Source organism: Phalaenopsis equestris, unplaced genomic scaffold (genome assembly GCF_001263595.1).
Source record: "Phalaenopsis equestris unplaced genomic scaffold, ASM126359v1 Scaffold000421, whole genome shotgun sequence".
NCBI classification, from domain to species: domain Eukaryota; kingdom Viridiplantae; phylum Streptophyta; class Magnoliopsida; order Asparagales; family Orchidaceae; genus Phalaenopsis; species Phalaenopsis equestris.
In genome coordinates, this window is record NW_018164862.1 from 315,337 (window position 1) to 332,788 (window position 17,452).

At 35.1% G+C, this 17,452-nt stretch overlaps 1 protein-coding gene across 5 annotated transcripts in view; it reads right to left on the reverse strand.

Annotated features, from left to right (window-relative positions):
- Positions 1–962: 962 nt before the first annotated feature.
- LOC110027241 (ankycorbin) overlaps positions 963–17,452 on the reverse strand; it is a 125,752-nt gene continuing 109,262 nt past the window's right edge. For all 5 annotated transcript variants that reach the window (XM_020728582.1, XM_020728581.1, XM_020728585.1 and 2 more), the window contains 4 exons: positions 16,810–16,880; positions 15,990–16,130; positions 4,241–4,334; positions 963–1,397 (listed from right to left, as the gene is read on the reverse strand). In XM_020728582.1, the coding sequence (XP_020584241.1) occupies positions 1,098–1,397; positions 4,241–4,334; positions 15,990–16,130; positions 16,810–16,880 (606 nt within the window). In that variant the 3' untranslated portion in view covers positions 963–1,097. The remainder of the gene's footprint in view (positions 1,398–4,240; positions 4,335–15,989; positions 16,131–16,809; positions 16,881–17,452) is intronic.

The following is a 17,452-nucleotide window of genomic DNA, read 5'->3' on the forward strand; positions in this document are numbered from 1 at the left end:
CAAAGATAATTTTAAATACAATTTTGTTTTAATTATTTTTATATATGTTTAATTCATTTTTTAAATTTTTTATTCATCTGATTATAATATTTAAAAAGAAAATTGACGGATTAAAATCCAAAAAATTCCTAAAAAATTTAACCGTTGGAATCGATTTGAATTTTAGAACCATGATTATTAATCGCCAATGTAAGCTTGGAACTAAATTCACTTAAAGAAATATTAAGAGTTTATCACAAACTCCAACTCAACCTAAACTTTACAAGACAAAAATAAACCTAAGTTCAGATTGTCCCAAAAAATTTTCGAGTCTGATTCAGATTAAATATCTTCTTAATACATGTAATTTTTAAGGTCAGATTTGAATCGACCTATTAACCCAAAAATAACCCACCAGCAACATTGACTCAAAATCAAGCCGCTAACCCGAATTTGGCCCCAAATTGACTTAAAATTAGCCCGATTTAAACATGAACAGTCAATCAGTTCCAAGTCAAATCAATTTCTTTAAAGCTCCTAACTTTCCAGCCATGAGCTTGAATCTCAATAAAATAAGCACCAAATAATAATAATAATAATAATAATAATAGATCAATTTCTTTAAAGCTCCTAACTCTCCAGACATGAGCTTCAATCTCAATAAAATAAGCACAAAGTAATAATAATAATAATAATAATAATAATAATAATAATAATAATAATAATAATAATAATAATAATAATAATAATAATAATAATAATAATTCCACTCAAGGAAAATACGACCAACCAACGGCTTTGCTGAGGTCCAAAAAGAGAAAATATTACATCAGTAGTAGAGTAATATGCGTAGCCAATAAAGATCGGATTTTCCCTAATTTTCCTATGACATTTATATCCATACCACAATTTCTATGTATTTAAAAATCTAACACCTAAGCTTCGCTTTTTACATTTATACCACCATTTTAACTTTTAAAAACTGAAATCCAACTTGTTGCGCATACGGAAGGTGGCATGCGTTTAAATTGATGTTGGGGTTGAATAAGTAAACATTATATGAATACAAGACGAATTCCGGCAGCCAGTAAAACACTATGTACAACATAGAAATCCAATTAGGAAGAAGTAATTATTTCAGCTTTCTCCTTGAATAACTCTGCAGCTAAAATCAGAAGCTCCACAAGTTCAATTTCTGCGGAGCAGACAACTCTATCACTACTTCGCTGCTGCTCCAACGTGCCGTCCGATGGCTCGAAGAGACTATCGTACGCGATAGAGGCGACCGTAGGATCCGCAGACCAGCTAAGAGGGAGAGAGCTACTTAGAGCAGTTTTCACCTGGTTTGCTTCTGCCATTATGCTCTTTAATAACCCCATATTTTCTGAAGAACCAATGGCCGCAGTATCGTCTCTTACCTGCACCATTTGGAAGAGGGAAGAAGAATCGCAGAAGCTGAAGCCAATGTATAGTTTACCAATAAGTTGAACAGATTATAGAATAAAGAGGTATTCATTCTATGTATTTTTACATACATACCACACATTTCTTATGTATTTACATATCTAACACCTAGAGACTCATATTTACATGTGAAATATTAGCACATGAAATTAAGTAGCAAGCCCGTGTTTTGAGAAAATGAAGAGAGAGAAAATATTAGACAATGGTTGCTGCTCCAAATTTCTCTTAGCCAGCCTTTGGACACTTCAAATTAAAAGATATACTATGAGAAATTTCAACATTATAATAATGACGTATAAATCATGTAATATTTTGTTAAAGAAAATATTAGTCAATGGTTGCTGCTCCAAATTTCTCTTAGCCAGCCATTGGACACTTCAAATTAAAAGGTATACTATGAGAAATTTCAACATAATAATGACGTATAAATCATGTAATATTTTGTTATATGGATGATCAATGAACTCTTATACTATGCTGATGTCAAAATAAATTAAGAAATCTTAAAATCTACCTTCACTAATTTATTCTCAAGATAATCCTTGTCCATTTGTTTCTATCAACAATTGCTATCATGATTGCTATTATACTTGATTCTTGAAAAGTTATGAAAGAATTGCTATTATACTTGATTCTTGAAAAGTTATGAAATAATAATAATGGCACAATAAACAAAAAACAGATTTGAGAAACATAAATGGCATTCTTGAAAATAAAAATTAATCTTTTCACTAAATTGAAGATACATACATTTATTAAAGACTTGACCCCCACAAGCAGACGACTTGAATTACAACATATACTCATTCTTACACTAATTTTAAAATAATTTTAAATATTTTAAAATTCATTTTGTCCATATTTTGGTCAAAAAATACTCTCTCACACACACACATTATATATATACTAACACACACACACACACACACTGTTTTGAAAACTAAATCAGATATCAAACCAGAAGGACCAAAGGTTCAAGGTTCATTGGCTTGACTACCGGACAACCTAATAATTAATAAATACAAAAAAAATATATAATCTAACTAATACAATAATAATATAATAATATAAAAATAAATAAATAAAACACATTTGAGTGGTACTATTTACAAAAAAAAATTTCTCTCACTTGAGGGCCTAAGGCAGGTGGTCCAATGCCCAAAAACTTTTTTAGTATTCCAAAAAAAATTTAATAATAATAACCCTATAAAATATAAGCTTTCCTGTTCCCTCTCCCCTCCTTGTAGGCCCATATCCCCATTCTCTCTCTCTCTCTCTCTCCACACACACACAAACGTGGATATTGATGCTGCCTTTTGAATTGGGAAACATATGGAAAGAGCTATAAACATTAAAATGACAGAAAAGAAAATATATAAGAAAATATTTACATTTTTCAAACTATTGAGCTAGTTGTCCAATTTACAGGTTGAACATGCAATTCGATCGGTTCCTAACAGTTCAATGACAAAAACAGGCTATCATATGTTCTGGACCGAATCAACCATCGGTTCACAGTTGAGCCGACCGATCTGCTCCGGTTTTCTAAATTATATATATATATATATATCTGTGTGTGTGTGTATGTGTGTGCGCGCGCGCACATGTCTTGGCTTATTGCGCGCACACACATGTCTTGGCTTATTGGTTGGAGAGGTTACTGTAAGTCCCCTCAGGTCAAAATTTTGAATCCCCGTGATGCGGTGGTCCTCGAATAATAGCACATGACGCGAGCTTCTCACTATAGGGCCTAGCGCACAAAAAATCGGTATTTGCCTTCTCACTTAGGTCAACTTTTTATTCGGTTGCCAAATACCGATTCTTTAAATATATATTCTTATAACAAATTGTGAGCAGGATCACCACACCTTAATTCAAGATAGGCAACCGAATAAAAAGTAAAAACTCGATGAGCAAAAAACAGTTGTGAAAATCAATAAGACAGCTCAAGTCAGTCCAACATTGTTGGCTTGTTAGATCAGAAAATGGACCAGCAATATTGGCAACTTTCATCTATGCACGTGCACATGCTCATGCTCATGCTCATTATATGGATGCAAATGTATCAGGTTATTAGGGAAAATAAATTTAGTTAGATGGAGCAAGTAAATTAATCCATGTACATAAGCATGTTTATTGATTTAAGATGCAAATATAAAGAGTATCAGATAAAATAAATAAATCACGGAGGAGAAGATAAAATAAGAAGCCATGGAGTTATAACAAATGTTAAAAGTTTAGAGTAAAGGGGCACATAGAGAAGCATCATAAACTGTCATCATCATCATAAGCCTTATACCAACTATTACAATTCAACTCAATAAAACTTCATTTTTTCAATTGTTTTAGTTGCATTTGAGGTGTTGAACCTATACTCGGTAAATCATCTGAACAACTTCTATTTATGTTAGCCGAATCAAACCCCTTTTTTAAATCCCTTAAAACTAATTTTATTAATCAATTTAATAGACACAAACTTTTATTCTGATAAGTTATTAACATCGAGTGTAAAATGAGACGAGAAATCAAACACAGTAAGGAAAGAGACAATCTAAAACATAAGCACAAAACATCGAGACGAGAAATCAAACACAGGAAAGAGACAATCTAAAACATAAGCACAAAACATGTGTTGTGAGATTCAGCTTCATCTACAGTCACAGAAAAAACCAATAAGAGCATCGTGGTTATCAATCAACATGGAAGCCCAAAAAGTAGAGCAAGGGTTGCTTTAGCTTAATTTTATCATGTTGAACAATTCAAAAAGTTGCCCTCAGTAGTGTGAATGCAAACAAACCTTTAACAGGGAGATATGAAGTCGATGAACTTTAGAAGTAAGATGCTCCAAATTCGACATGCTTTCTTTAACGGCTGCATTCTCAACTTTCAACCTGCAACATACATATAAGGTCTGAGATACCAATGCCCTTAACCAAGGGCAAAAATTGGGGTTATTTATTAATTTTTCCTCAACAATTATATCAATCATTTCTTCTTTTGAATCTTCTTTATTATTTTCTCTAGCTCTCTTATAATTGTCTTGCAATAAATTTGAATCAAAGCATTTTGCATCATTCCATATGGAAATTGCTAGGTTGAAAACAAGCTACATTAAAAGATGCAGACTTCCTTCAACCTTTTTTTTTTCTTAATGTCTTCCAAGTTTTTTCATCAAGTTTTCCATAACTCCACAAATGGTTCCTGGTTCTCCTTCTAGTGAGAAACATGGGTTTGGTTTCCGCCATTAGGGTTGCAAAAAAAGCTCAATTTTCCCGAATTACTCGTGTTTGGCTTGTTAAGTAGCTTCTTTTAGAATTGTTTGCGAAAAACAAAAAAAAAAATTTAAGCTCGAATTGTAAACCAGTCGAACACGAACAACCCTTCGTTATTATTTATATCAAAGTTCCAATCACTACAACTTATGTGGTCATTTGGCTTTGCACATTTTAGTGCATAGAAATGGTGCAGATTAGAATCCAACACCCAACAACTATTTTTTTAATTAATTTAGATGAACCAATTTCGAGTAAATCACGCCATCCCCACGAGACGCCATCCACATGCCAAACTTGTTGATCCATCCCAAGCTGCTTTCATCTCCCCAAAATTTTTCCAAACCCCTTTATAAGCTAGAAAGCCCTTCTCCTAAGCTATCTCAAACAACACCCTTTTTCAGCAGATCTCTACCTTGTCGGCTCAAACAGGCACAATTTTATAGTAAATTTATGTCTAAACCGAAAAACCAATATTGATTCTTAGATTGAATGCATAGATTACAAATTTTTCAAAAAAGTGCTGTTCCAGCTTTTAAATTTTCTGCTTCATTCTTTCCTGCACCAAATAATAAATTTTAAGGTCATACTGAACCACAATGAAATTTAATTGTATCTACCGCAGTTAAAAATGGTAACAATGGCTTTAAAAAAAGTAAATTACTTAGGTTGCATTTGCGGCCGCGGTGTAATGGTAGTGAAATATCGCAACGCAGTTTTATCTGTTCGGCAAAATTGAGTTTTGGCTGTTTTTTCAAAAAGCTATAATTGAAAACTGCATTTTGCCACCGAACCTGGTTAAAGTGCGGTGACTGCTAGAAACCTGCGGTCTGACCTAAAGATTACTTCTTTGACTTTTAAGAAAGATAGTCTACAAAATTAAATTTTGCATTTACCAAGGGTTAGTTACTAACTTCTGAGTCTATTAATCAAACAACTTCTAGACTCCGTTCAATCACCTTGACCGCTTCGGGCTTGGAATAAACCAATACGGGAACAGACATTCAGACGGTGAAAACTAAATTTTCCTTATTCGTTTACAATTTAACAGATGAAAAAAACACTAATTAAATTAAATAAAAACAGTAAAATTACATTTACCTCGTTACTGGTTGTCCGCATCTTCTATAAACGTTTTATCTTAATAACCTAACAAGTCAGTTTAAAATAACAAAAAACTAAACAAGTCAGTGAATACTGATACTCAAACTACAGTAACACAAGAGAAAATGAAATAACATGCACACTAATCAATCTTTTAATAAATTTTAAAAAATAATTGATGGTGAGCTTTTAATAAATTTTAAAAAATAATTGATGATATTCAAAAAGCCTTGCTATATTAGTAATATATAAATAACATTATCTATCTTTATAATCGTCACAGAAGCATTGTCTAAAAATTGTGTCAATTAAGATACATCAATATCAACATTATTTTTCATATACGTGCACGGGTACTTTAGTGTCCCCTTATTATAACCATCAAAAAGAGATTCCATCATAACAAAATATGAATATACAGGCATACTATAAAAATTCTACCTTTTTAATAATAAATATTTCATTCTCAATTTAATATCAATCAATATTCATGCACATAATTCAATGATAAATTAAACAAAACAGAACAGACAAATTTTTTGTACCATATGAACAAAATTAACTAGAACTATAAATCACGAGTATTCAGTACTATAAAAGTAACAATAAATTTATTTGATCGAGAAGAAAAAAAAACATTAATATAGCAAAATAATAGGAGCACTCACCTCGATGTCGACTAATTTGTTGTTTGATTTCGACCCTTCTAACAATTGAAAGCCTAAAATAAACATGTATAAAATTTAATTAACTTATTATTTTAATAAACTATTAGCTTTTCATTTACATATTTATTATTACTATTATTATTATTATTGTTGTTGATTTATTATCATTAGATCAATAAAAATTACCATCTTTGGTCAAGTCCTAATCCATGAGAGAAAAGCTCTGCATGCAACTGTTTTCTTCCTAGCTTGGCTTCGACTCCCTCCCGCAAGAAAGCACGATCTCAACCTACCCACCTTCTCTGCGATGCTCGCTCCTTTCCTCTTCTTCGCTGATAGGCTAGGGCACATGCTCTCCTCCGCCGCTCGACAGGAAGCCCTAAATTACGTTGTTCAACTTTCCTGTAAGTTTTTGCCTCCCTCACAACAAATTTATAAGCGAACTTACTTATTCGGTTTCCCGACCTTCTCGATTAGTCTCCCATCTATTCGCTTTCGACTTCTCGCTTCAACTTCCCCATGTTTGACTATGCACTTCCTCTTCCAACTTATCGTTTCTTCTTCCCCGAGGAAACCGAAACGTGGCCTCACAATCTTCCACACACAAAAAAATTTCATCCTCGAAATTTATATACAAACAAGTCAACATTAGCTATCCATGAAACTAGGGTCATTCATGAAAAGCAATCACAATAGAGATAAAGACTTAATACAAGACGACTCAATTATACTTCAGAAGCATGATAGGAACCCCCCCCCTCTCTCTCTCTCTCTCTCTCTCTCTATATATATCTATATATATCACACTATATATATATATGTTAAATGAGCTCATAAGGCTACTCCGCACCAACTGGATCAACAGCTTCTGCCTACTGTTTTTGAGGCAGCTCTTCCTCAGATCACAAATACTATGAATTTTGTTATAGCACCTGCTAGCCAAAGTGTCTTGGAAACACCTATTGCGAGAGAAAAATGTACTCAAGTTCTGGAGAAGTGTCAGGATCAAGGTCTGCTGCAAACTGAGTCAGATCAGCAGTTTACGGATCAACATACCCCCTAGGGTGAGCTCTCCATCGAAGATCCACCTATTGTTCAGACGAGACTACATCTGGGAGATGATTAATAAGTTTACAAATCTATGAAGAAGAAAAGAGGAATGCTAGATCTCAATAATTATCAGGATGACTGTCTCATAGTTTCGGGCGGAAACCCACATCTCAGTATGTTGCTGGACTCCCTCCTTAGATCCAGGGGCAGGGGAAGCGATATATCCACCGACTACACCCATAATGATTAGGGGTTGTTTTCTTTTTGTTATATTTTTGGGGATTATGTGTAAGTTGTAATCCCGGTGAGCATCTCTTTGTCCCCACTCACTAAAACCTTTGTATCCGTAAGTTGTAATCCCGGTGAGTATCTCTTTGTCCCCACTCACTAAAACCTTTGTATCCTCTCTTTTTTATCAATGAATTTTGCTTATATATATATATATGGCCTCACGGCGAACCATAGCGTCTGCTTCGATATCTCTCTTATCTCTGCTTCACCTTCCTCGTCGGCTTCTCGCGTCGTTTGCCGCTTTGGATTCGGCGGGTTGCGTTGCTTTGTTTGTCGCGTCGCTTCCGCTTTCTGCGTCGCATCTCCTTTGTCGCCGCTGCTCTGCTCGAGTTGTTTTCGTAGGGTCCGCTTCTGCGCTCTGCTTGACGTGTTTTCACAGGGGCGTCGTCCGCTTTTGGGCGGGCTGCGTTCACTACAACCTACAGGGCGTCTGCTGAATTTGCCGGAGTTCCGCTCCTGCTCCCTGTTTTCTGGGTTTGGACTTCCTGGATTCTGACTTTGTTCTTCATTGCTTTCTTCACTTTTCTTAACGCCAGACCTCCATCTATTGGGGATGACTTCGGACAGATCATATGCTGCTGCTCTTGCGGGTGTCAACGCTGCCTTAGGTACACCTAAATTGTGTTCTTTCCCTCATTCATTTGAGTGAGAGGAGGATATCAATAAGTCTGAAAGAAAGAATGAGAAATTTACCATCTTTTTTACAGAAGCTGAATGTATTCAACTTGCTTCCTTCTGTCGACTGAATTTAGTTGAGAAATTTTTGTATGGTTATCCCAAAATGAAGCTGATTTGTAAGGAATTTGAGCTTATACACCTGGTTGAGGAGTGAAAAATTGGACTGTTAGATGGAAGACACATTCTCATACAAATTAATAATGAAGAAGATTACACGCGTTTATTTGCTAGAAGTATAATCTGAATTGATAACGGAGCAATGAAGATTCTGAAATTGTCTGTGGATTTTGACCCTCAGACGGAACCTCCGATCATTCCGGTTTGGATTCACCTCACTGGTCTGAAATTTTATTATTTTACTCAAAAAATTTTGTATGCTATTGCCTCAACTTATGGTAAGACACTCAAAATAGACATTTCTACTTTTAATCTTTCTCATCCATCAGAAGTCAGAGTACATGTTAAAAGAGACATCACTTCATCTGCTTTTGAGGAAATTTGGTTGGGCACACAACATCATGGGTATTGACAAAAAATAGAGATTGAGCATTTTCCTTCGTATCATTCAAACTGTCGTATGTTCGGTCACTCTAGTTCTCAATGCCACCATCTACATCCACACCTCAGACCAAAAAAGCACAATGCTCCGCCAGAGACAGTAATTTCATCTCCTCCTGATCAACTCCAAGTTATTGACAATATTAATCATCAAAAGAATGCCCCCGAAGACGTCACTATTCTCGCAAGCAATATTACAACCATTTAGCCGTCTCTAGAACCTCCTATCGTGGGTGAGAGGGAGATTCTTCAGACCCCACTTGCCCTAGAACCTATCACCGTTATTACAGGTTGCAATACTTCTACTGTTTCAGTATCGCCTCATCAGGTCGAGCAAGCAGTAACTGTCACTCAGGTTCATGGGGATCAGGTTGTGCAACAACCTACACCTGTCCAACCAACTTTGGAACAATCTATTGATTAAATGAGTCAATCATCGGATGAGGAATGACATGTCTACACATCGAGGAGGAAGAAAAAAAATGGAGACCTACTTGAGCTCAGGAATCTGATAGATGATACTTTGGTTACTTCGGACAATGACACTCACCTTACTAATTCGTTAGCAGACTCAATTCCGAGAAAGAGGCAGAGGGAGGACTAAAGTGAGACGTCCCTAGCACTTTTGCACCATTTGGTGTCTTTTTGATTTTTTATCTTTATGTATCTTTTGCTTTATTTGGGTTTTTTGTCTTGTATTGTGTGAGTTGAATTTTCTTTTAAGCCCTCTCATACAATATTTCTATATCTTTTCCATTTTAATAAATGAGCCCTAGGGTTTTTTCAAAAAAAAAAAGTATATATAAATATATGAACAGCTATGCCAGCACCGCGTCGTCGCTGTTTCGTCGCTGCTTCGCTTCCTCGTCGCATGTCGCTGTTTTGCTGCTCGCACGCCGCTTGTCGTCTGCATCAAGTGCATTCGTCCTCGGTAGCAGACTGCGTCCCGGTGCTCAGCAACAGTGCACACGTAGTGAAGCACCGGCCAAGGTGATGGCCTCAGGGGTTCTTTCTTACGCAGCCGCCCTCGCCAGTGATAATCCCGCTCCCGCCCCTCTTTCGAATATGTTTCAGAAAAGTTATCACGATACTTTTGCTCTTGGCGTTGAAACCGGATTTCCCGTAGAAATGACAAACATGCAATCTTTCTCACAGATGCCGAGATCTCCACACTAGCTGCGCCCTGCCGACTGTTCTTAGTAGGTAAGTTTCTTTCTGGAAACCCTAAACTTGAGCTAATTCGAAAGGATTTTGAGCAAATGAGCTAAAAGGGGGTTGGAAGATTAGTAAATTAGATGGTCGGCACATTCTCATTCAATAATCAAAAGATGCAGACTACTCTCATTTGTTTGCGAGAAGACTCCTTCGAATATACAACCAGGTGATGAAGATTTTAAAATGGACGGTGGATTTTGACCTCGTACTGAACCTCATACTATTCCTATTTACCTGCGCGTCCCAGGTTTGAAGGTCCACCTTTATGATCAAGAGCTCCTCTTCGCCTTAGCGATGGTATACGGTAAACCTCTCAAAACTGATATGCTTAGAGTGAATCTAACTCGGTCTTCTGAAACTAGAATTTTGATAGAACAGGAAATTACTCTACCTTTTCCGGGATAGATATAGATTGACACACAATATCAGGGATTTTGGCAGTAAGCAGAACTTGAACAGATACCACTTTATTGTACTCACTGCCGTATGTTTGGACATTCTTCATTTGCATCCAAATCTAAAACCTTAGAGTAAAAATGTTACTGGATCTGCCCCACTTCATACCTGTCCCTCTTCCGCCCCCCGAGTGCATTCCACAGATTTTTGAAACACCGGTTGACACGATGCCACCTCTCCCTCCCACTATCGGAGACAATATTGTTTCTGTTCTTCCGACGGATGTATTAACAATTGGTTCACTTGGATATCCTACAGTCCCTATCACTGTTGAAAACAATACTGCAAGATCCTTACCTCCAAAGGATATTCTTCGGTCCGATAATCAGGATAGTCTCGCAACTCCACAACCTCAGGAAACATCAGGCGCTGACGATACAGATTTCCATCTCTTCAGAATGAGAATGTTGTTACTGTTAATCAGGAGCTAGGGGCTCATCCTCTTCTCAATGCCCGACAATCTGTTGATCTTTGGATGAGGAATGAAATGTATACACATCTAGGAAGAAAAAGAATAATGGAGGCACATTCCAGCTTGGGAACTTAATGGATGATACTTTAGTAACTTTGGATAATGACACGACACTCAACAATTTGTTAGCTGACTCTGTTCTTAGAACCAGAGGTAGAGGCAGGACCAAGCTGGCTCGTCCCTAGCAACAGAATTTCTGCGAGTTATGAATTTTAGAGTTTTATCTATGAAATTTCTGCGAGTTATGAATTTTAGAGTTTTATCTCTGCCTTATTTTTTTTAGGATGTTAGCGTCTGTGTATCATATGAGGAGGGCGCCTTTATTGGGTCATCTCATACAACTTTTATGTAATATTTCAATTTCAACAAAAATAACCCTCGGGCGTTCAAACAAAAAATAAATAAATAAATATATATATATATATATAACCTATTGCTAATGGTAATGAGGTTTGATGATTTTGACGTTGATATAGATATATAGATATATAGATATCTATATCAACGTCAAAATCATCAAACCTCATTACCATTAGCAATAGGTTCTTCCGGCTCACTAAGAGTAAGAGAATATACTCGAGGTTGAACAAGTTGTTTTGGTTGATCTTGGGTAGGAGCTATAGCTGTAGACTCTACATTTTTTCTCCACAAGATGCTTCAGTGAAGGGGCTCCACCTGATTTTTGACTTTCAACACTTTTCTGACCAAAAGGTGGACAATATCTTGCTATATGACCATACTGACAACACCAATAACAAGTGTTAGAGCTCATCAAACCTTCATTTTTATGTTGTCTTCCACATTTGGCACAGAGACTACTGTATCCTGAGTCATACATTTGCTAAATCCACTCAAATTTTTCTTGGACTTCTTCTCATTGGATCCCTATGATTGATCCACATGTTCTCCTGTAGTCTTCCTCTAGTGCATCTTTTTACGCTTCTAGGTAAACTGATGGTCGATCTCTACTCTTCTAGCTCGTTCCAATAATACTGAATATTCATCAATCCCTAAAGATACCGACGACTGTCGAATCAAGTCCTTTAATCTCGAAAGGAATCTACAACACTTTTCTTCTGCGGTAGCAATCAACTGTGACGAATACCTCGATAATGCAGTAAATTCCACAACATAATGCATAATTCTCTCATTGTCTCAACTTGATGAACCTGCCTTGTATCAGCCTTTGAGTGAATAGGGGTACAAACCATTCCGTTAATAACTCCCTAAATTCCTCTCATTTGACCATAATATTAGTATGTTCCCTAGAAAGTCTCAATGCTGTCCACACCACCATCTTTCGACTTCTCCATCCAACACAACCACCGCCAACAATACTCTTCTTTCATCCGGACAAACCATACTTTCTAGTATCTTCTCTATCCTCATCAGCAAATTCTCTGCTTAAATTGGGTCTTCAGTTCCCTTGAACAAGGATAAACACAAATCTTGAAATATCTTCAAGTACTTATCAACAAAGACTGTATCCATTTCGATAAACTGCGATTTGAACTCCTGAATCAACCGAGTCATCATTGCCATCATTTAGGTGAAAGCATTCATGCTTACATTAATAATATGTTGTATTTCTTTGTTTTCTATCAGATTCTCTTCTTCTATGATTTCAGGCATATCAATATGCCCAAATGAATAATAATTATTAGTTTGAGTTAATTTTAAATTTTATAATTATCCAATTAATTCTTTTATCTATATTTCATTAATTAATCCTAAACCTTCGCTCGGATACCACTTTTGTCACGACCCGATTCAGGACATGAAATTAACCAAGATTGAAACAGAAGGTCGAACGATGAGAACTAAATTTCTAATATTGATATACAATTAACAGATGAAAGAGCTACTAATTAAATTAAATTAAAATAATAAAATTACATTTACTTTATTATTGATTGTCTGCATTTTTTATAAATGTTTTTTCGTCCATTGTTCATCTTTTAATCAATTAATTGACTTGAAAAGTTAGTTTAAAAAAAATAATAAGCTAAACAAGTCAATGCATACTCATACTCATAAATCACGTTAATAAGAAAAAAAGAAGCAATATGTATGCCAGTCAAGCTTTTAATAAATTAAAATACTTGATGTTATTAAAAAAACTTTCTTATATCAATAACATATCAATATCCTTATATATCCATACAACCGTCACACGAGCATCGTATAAAAGTTGTGTCAATTAATATATATCAATATCAATATCATTTTCTATATACATGCACAAGTATCTTAACGTTCTCTCATTAATACCATCAATGGGTAACTCTATCATAGCCAAATATGTACATACAAACATGCCAAAAAATACTACCTTTTTAATAATAAATATTTCATTCTCAATTTCATATCAGCCAATATTCTTGTACAAGATTCAATAATAAATTAAGAAATCAGAACATACAGGGCATTCATACAATATGAATAAAATTCATCAAAACTATAAATCATGGGTATATAGTACCACAACAGTAACTAAAAATACGTTTGGCTGAGAAGAAACAAAACATTACTATAACAAAAGAATAGGAGCATTCACTCAAATGTCGATTAATATGTTGTTTGATGTCGACTCTTTTAACAATTGAAAGCCTAAAATAAACATGTATAAAATTTAATTAATTTATAATTTTAATAAACTATTAGTTTTGCATTGATTAAGTATTAAATTTACTTTATCTAATCCCGCTTGTTTTATATTTTATATAAAAAGTAGTTGGCTCGTCTCTAGCTACTTGTTTTATGCATGTTTTAAATTTGTTTTACATTTTATTGAGTCTATCTGTATCTTTTTGTTGGGGTATTACTGTACTTGTATCGTATGGTAGGGTGCCTCCTTTGGGCTATTCTCATACAACCTTTACGTATCCTTTTTCTATTTCAATAAAATCAGCCCTTGGGCCTTTCATAATATATATATATATATATATATATCATATTATTATTATTATAAGCCTTAATCCATGCCTCTGCACGCGACTTTCTTCTTCCTGGCTCGGCTTCAACTCCCTACAGCAAGAAAGCATGATCTAAATCCGTCCTCCTTTGTGATGCTCCTTCCTTTCCACTCTTCTTCGATAGTAGGCTAGGGCACGAGCTCTCCTCCATCGCTCCTTCCTCCGCTGCTCGACAAAGGAGTCATCATCCATTGTCCCCAACTACGAGGAAGCACTAACTTGCACCGTTCGACTCTCCTATAACTTTCCGCCTCCCTCACGACAAATTTATAGGCGAACTTACCTGTTCGGTTTCCCCACCTTCTCGATTTGTCTCCCTTCTGTCTGCTTTCCGACTGCTCGCTTCAACTCCCTCATGTTAGACCCTACACTTCCTCATGTTAGACCCTACACTTCCTCTTCCAACTAGTCGTGTTTTCTTCCCCAAGTAACTAAAACCTGGCCTCACATCGGCATGCATTATATTACGCTGCACAGTAAATGATCAGATTACTGACTGCATTTTGGCAACAGAAATGGAACAGTTGTACATAATGTAGTCTGAAAGCATTCATGATAGTTCACATCTTTCCTATACACAACTTTACTGCCCCTAGGTAATACTTCCTACAAAAGCCTATAAACCTTACATTAGAAACGCAGGATCTTATAATTATATACAAAAAATGCTATTGATAAGTCATGAATCCTACTTTCAATATTGAGGATCTGTTACCCAATCAAGACTAATACTTTATCTCTATGTTTTTGCGGGTAAAATTTCTTATATTCCAATCTTAGCTCCAACATTGGTGTTTACATTGCAATTTCTACGAGTTAGCCAAATTGAAGTGGCCCAGTACTGGAATTTCTGAATAATCTACACTACCACTCTCCAAGGTAGAATGAATTGCAGCCTGAATTGATTATCAGATATTCATCTTATTCCTGTATAGTTTATGTTTGCAACAAGGTTTCTCTCAGGAATTAAAGCTTAAAAATTTCATTTCATTAATTATTTTAGGGTATTAAATACATTTATATAAGTTGAGCTTCATGATTATTTATTTTCGATTGGAGTGATTTTAGTTTATGTGATTAAATTAATTAGCTTTATATCTTGTCAGTGATTTGCTGTTTCTACTATATCTACAAACAATATATTATGAGTCAAATAGAACAAATTCTGACATGAATAAACTTCTTATTTAGATTGAAACCCTTCAAGAATATGATGCCACTGCTCAAGAACTCTGTTTAAGATTACATTCTCTTACACTTTTCTGATATAATTTAATTATCTTAGTTAATTTCCTCGTTCTTTCATGATTGTCCTCCATCATTAAGGAATACAGCGGAGAATATGAAAAAACAAAGTAACATTAGGCCTATTGGCGTTAAATGAAAATTTTAAATTTACATAAGTCAACGGCTTAAACCCCCAATCACATGACATCTCTTCTCTCAAAAACAAAAACCCATATTTAGGGTTTGAGGTTTTCAAGTTTGAGCTCAACAAAAAATGCTCAGCAAGTCAAGGTATATGGGGTAACACATTAGGTATATATACTTAGCAACAAGAAAACGAGAGAAATATGTAACAATTTCCACGCTATCCTAGGAAAATAATGAAAACAAACAATTCTTTGAAGATCATTGTTAGTCATTATTTTATTACGCTCTTTCTTTACAGACAATGAAATAAACAACCTTTCAAACAACCATCTCAATAATGACTAGCATAAACCTTCACCAGTTTTATCCAGAAGCACAAAACTTAGAACTCCACATAAGAAGATATTGTTCCAAAATCAGTAATTTTACAAACCTGGCCAAATCCATGGAATGGTTCTCATTGGCAGTCACATTCCTTTCAGTACTAACTTTAACATTGCTGAAACGTGCCCCAAGCTCTTTGTCCATCCAGCGCTTCCAAGATGTTTTCTTAGAAAGGTTCGTAAGTGTTCCTCTGCCCTCACAAAAAGTAATACTTTTGTCAAAACTAACAACAATAAATTTTTTAACCTTTAAATAAAATTGTTGCTGCATATGCTAAACAATTAATGCTTTAATGATTATCGTTAATTGAGTGTTCTCTCGTTATTAGAAATAATAAATAATCATAAGGTCTGTGCCGGTAGAAAGCCTCAAACCAAATTTTAAAAGTTTACACAAAATCACGACGAAATCTCCATGTACTACCGTCTCAAATTGATTCCATCCTCTAGAAATTTGATCCAAAACTCTATAAAAACTCCCTCATGAGGGGCCAAGGTATGAATTTTTTGAGCAAAGAATATGTACCTAGTAATGATCTTAAGCCACTAACTAGAATAAATAATCATAAAATCCATTAAAGTTATTAAAATTTAGCAGTCATAAATACACCCTCACAGCAAAGCTTTTAAATTACTAGCAAAAATATGATAGTAATTGCGGTAGAGCAGTTCCACATGCGCACATGCTACATATGCAAGTAAAACTATTTAAATAAAAAATGAGCAAGGCATCTGCTGAAGTCATATGCAGTTGCATTTCAGGTCCTAAACAAAAATAAATGACGCCCTTTTTATTTTAGATGATATTGAAGAAACTAACATGGATATCCGGTCATCAAAGTTTTCTAAAGAGAATAGTAAAATTTATACTCATGTAGCATCTGGTATTCACGCTTCAGCTGTGCTAACTCCATGAGAGCTTCAATCTTTTCAACCGTAACCTATTAAAAATTAAGATGGTATGCAGATTTACTTGTCAGCAAACAAAATACATATCACAGCTGAAAAAAATATAGACAAGTATCTGCTCACCATAAAAGATCATGAACATTTATATAATTTGAACTATTCAAGTGCTCATTCATGCAAATACAGTACAAGATAGATAAAACTTCATTATGTTTGCATATACATTACAAAAAGACAAAAAAAAAGGATCAGTCATCAAAACTATAATAAGTAGAAATATTACAGAACTCAAACACTTATATTAAGAGAAGTACAGACTGGGAGTAACTTGGATGCTACATAAAATCATGTCGGCGCTTAAAAGGGGAAAAAGTTAATGTTTGGGGTCGCCCGTAAGAAGCTGTCGGCAACCGGAATCGAAATCCCGTCACCCGCTTCGGAAGGACTTTTTAATTTACGTATATATATATAATTTTAGAAAAATATGAAATCAAACTGACCTCATATTTTCCATAGTTTAAATGAAAGAGCACTCAACCTCAAATCCTGTATCTACCCCAAGGGATAAACACAAGACTTGAGGGTGAGGCTCGATCAAATAAAC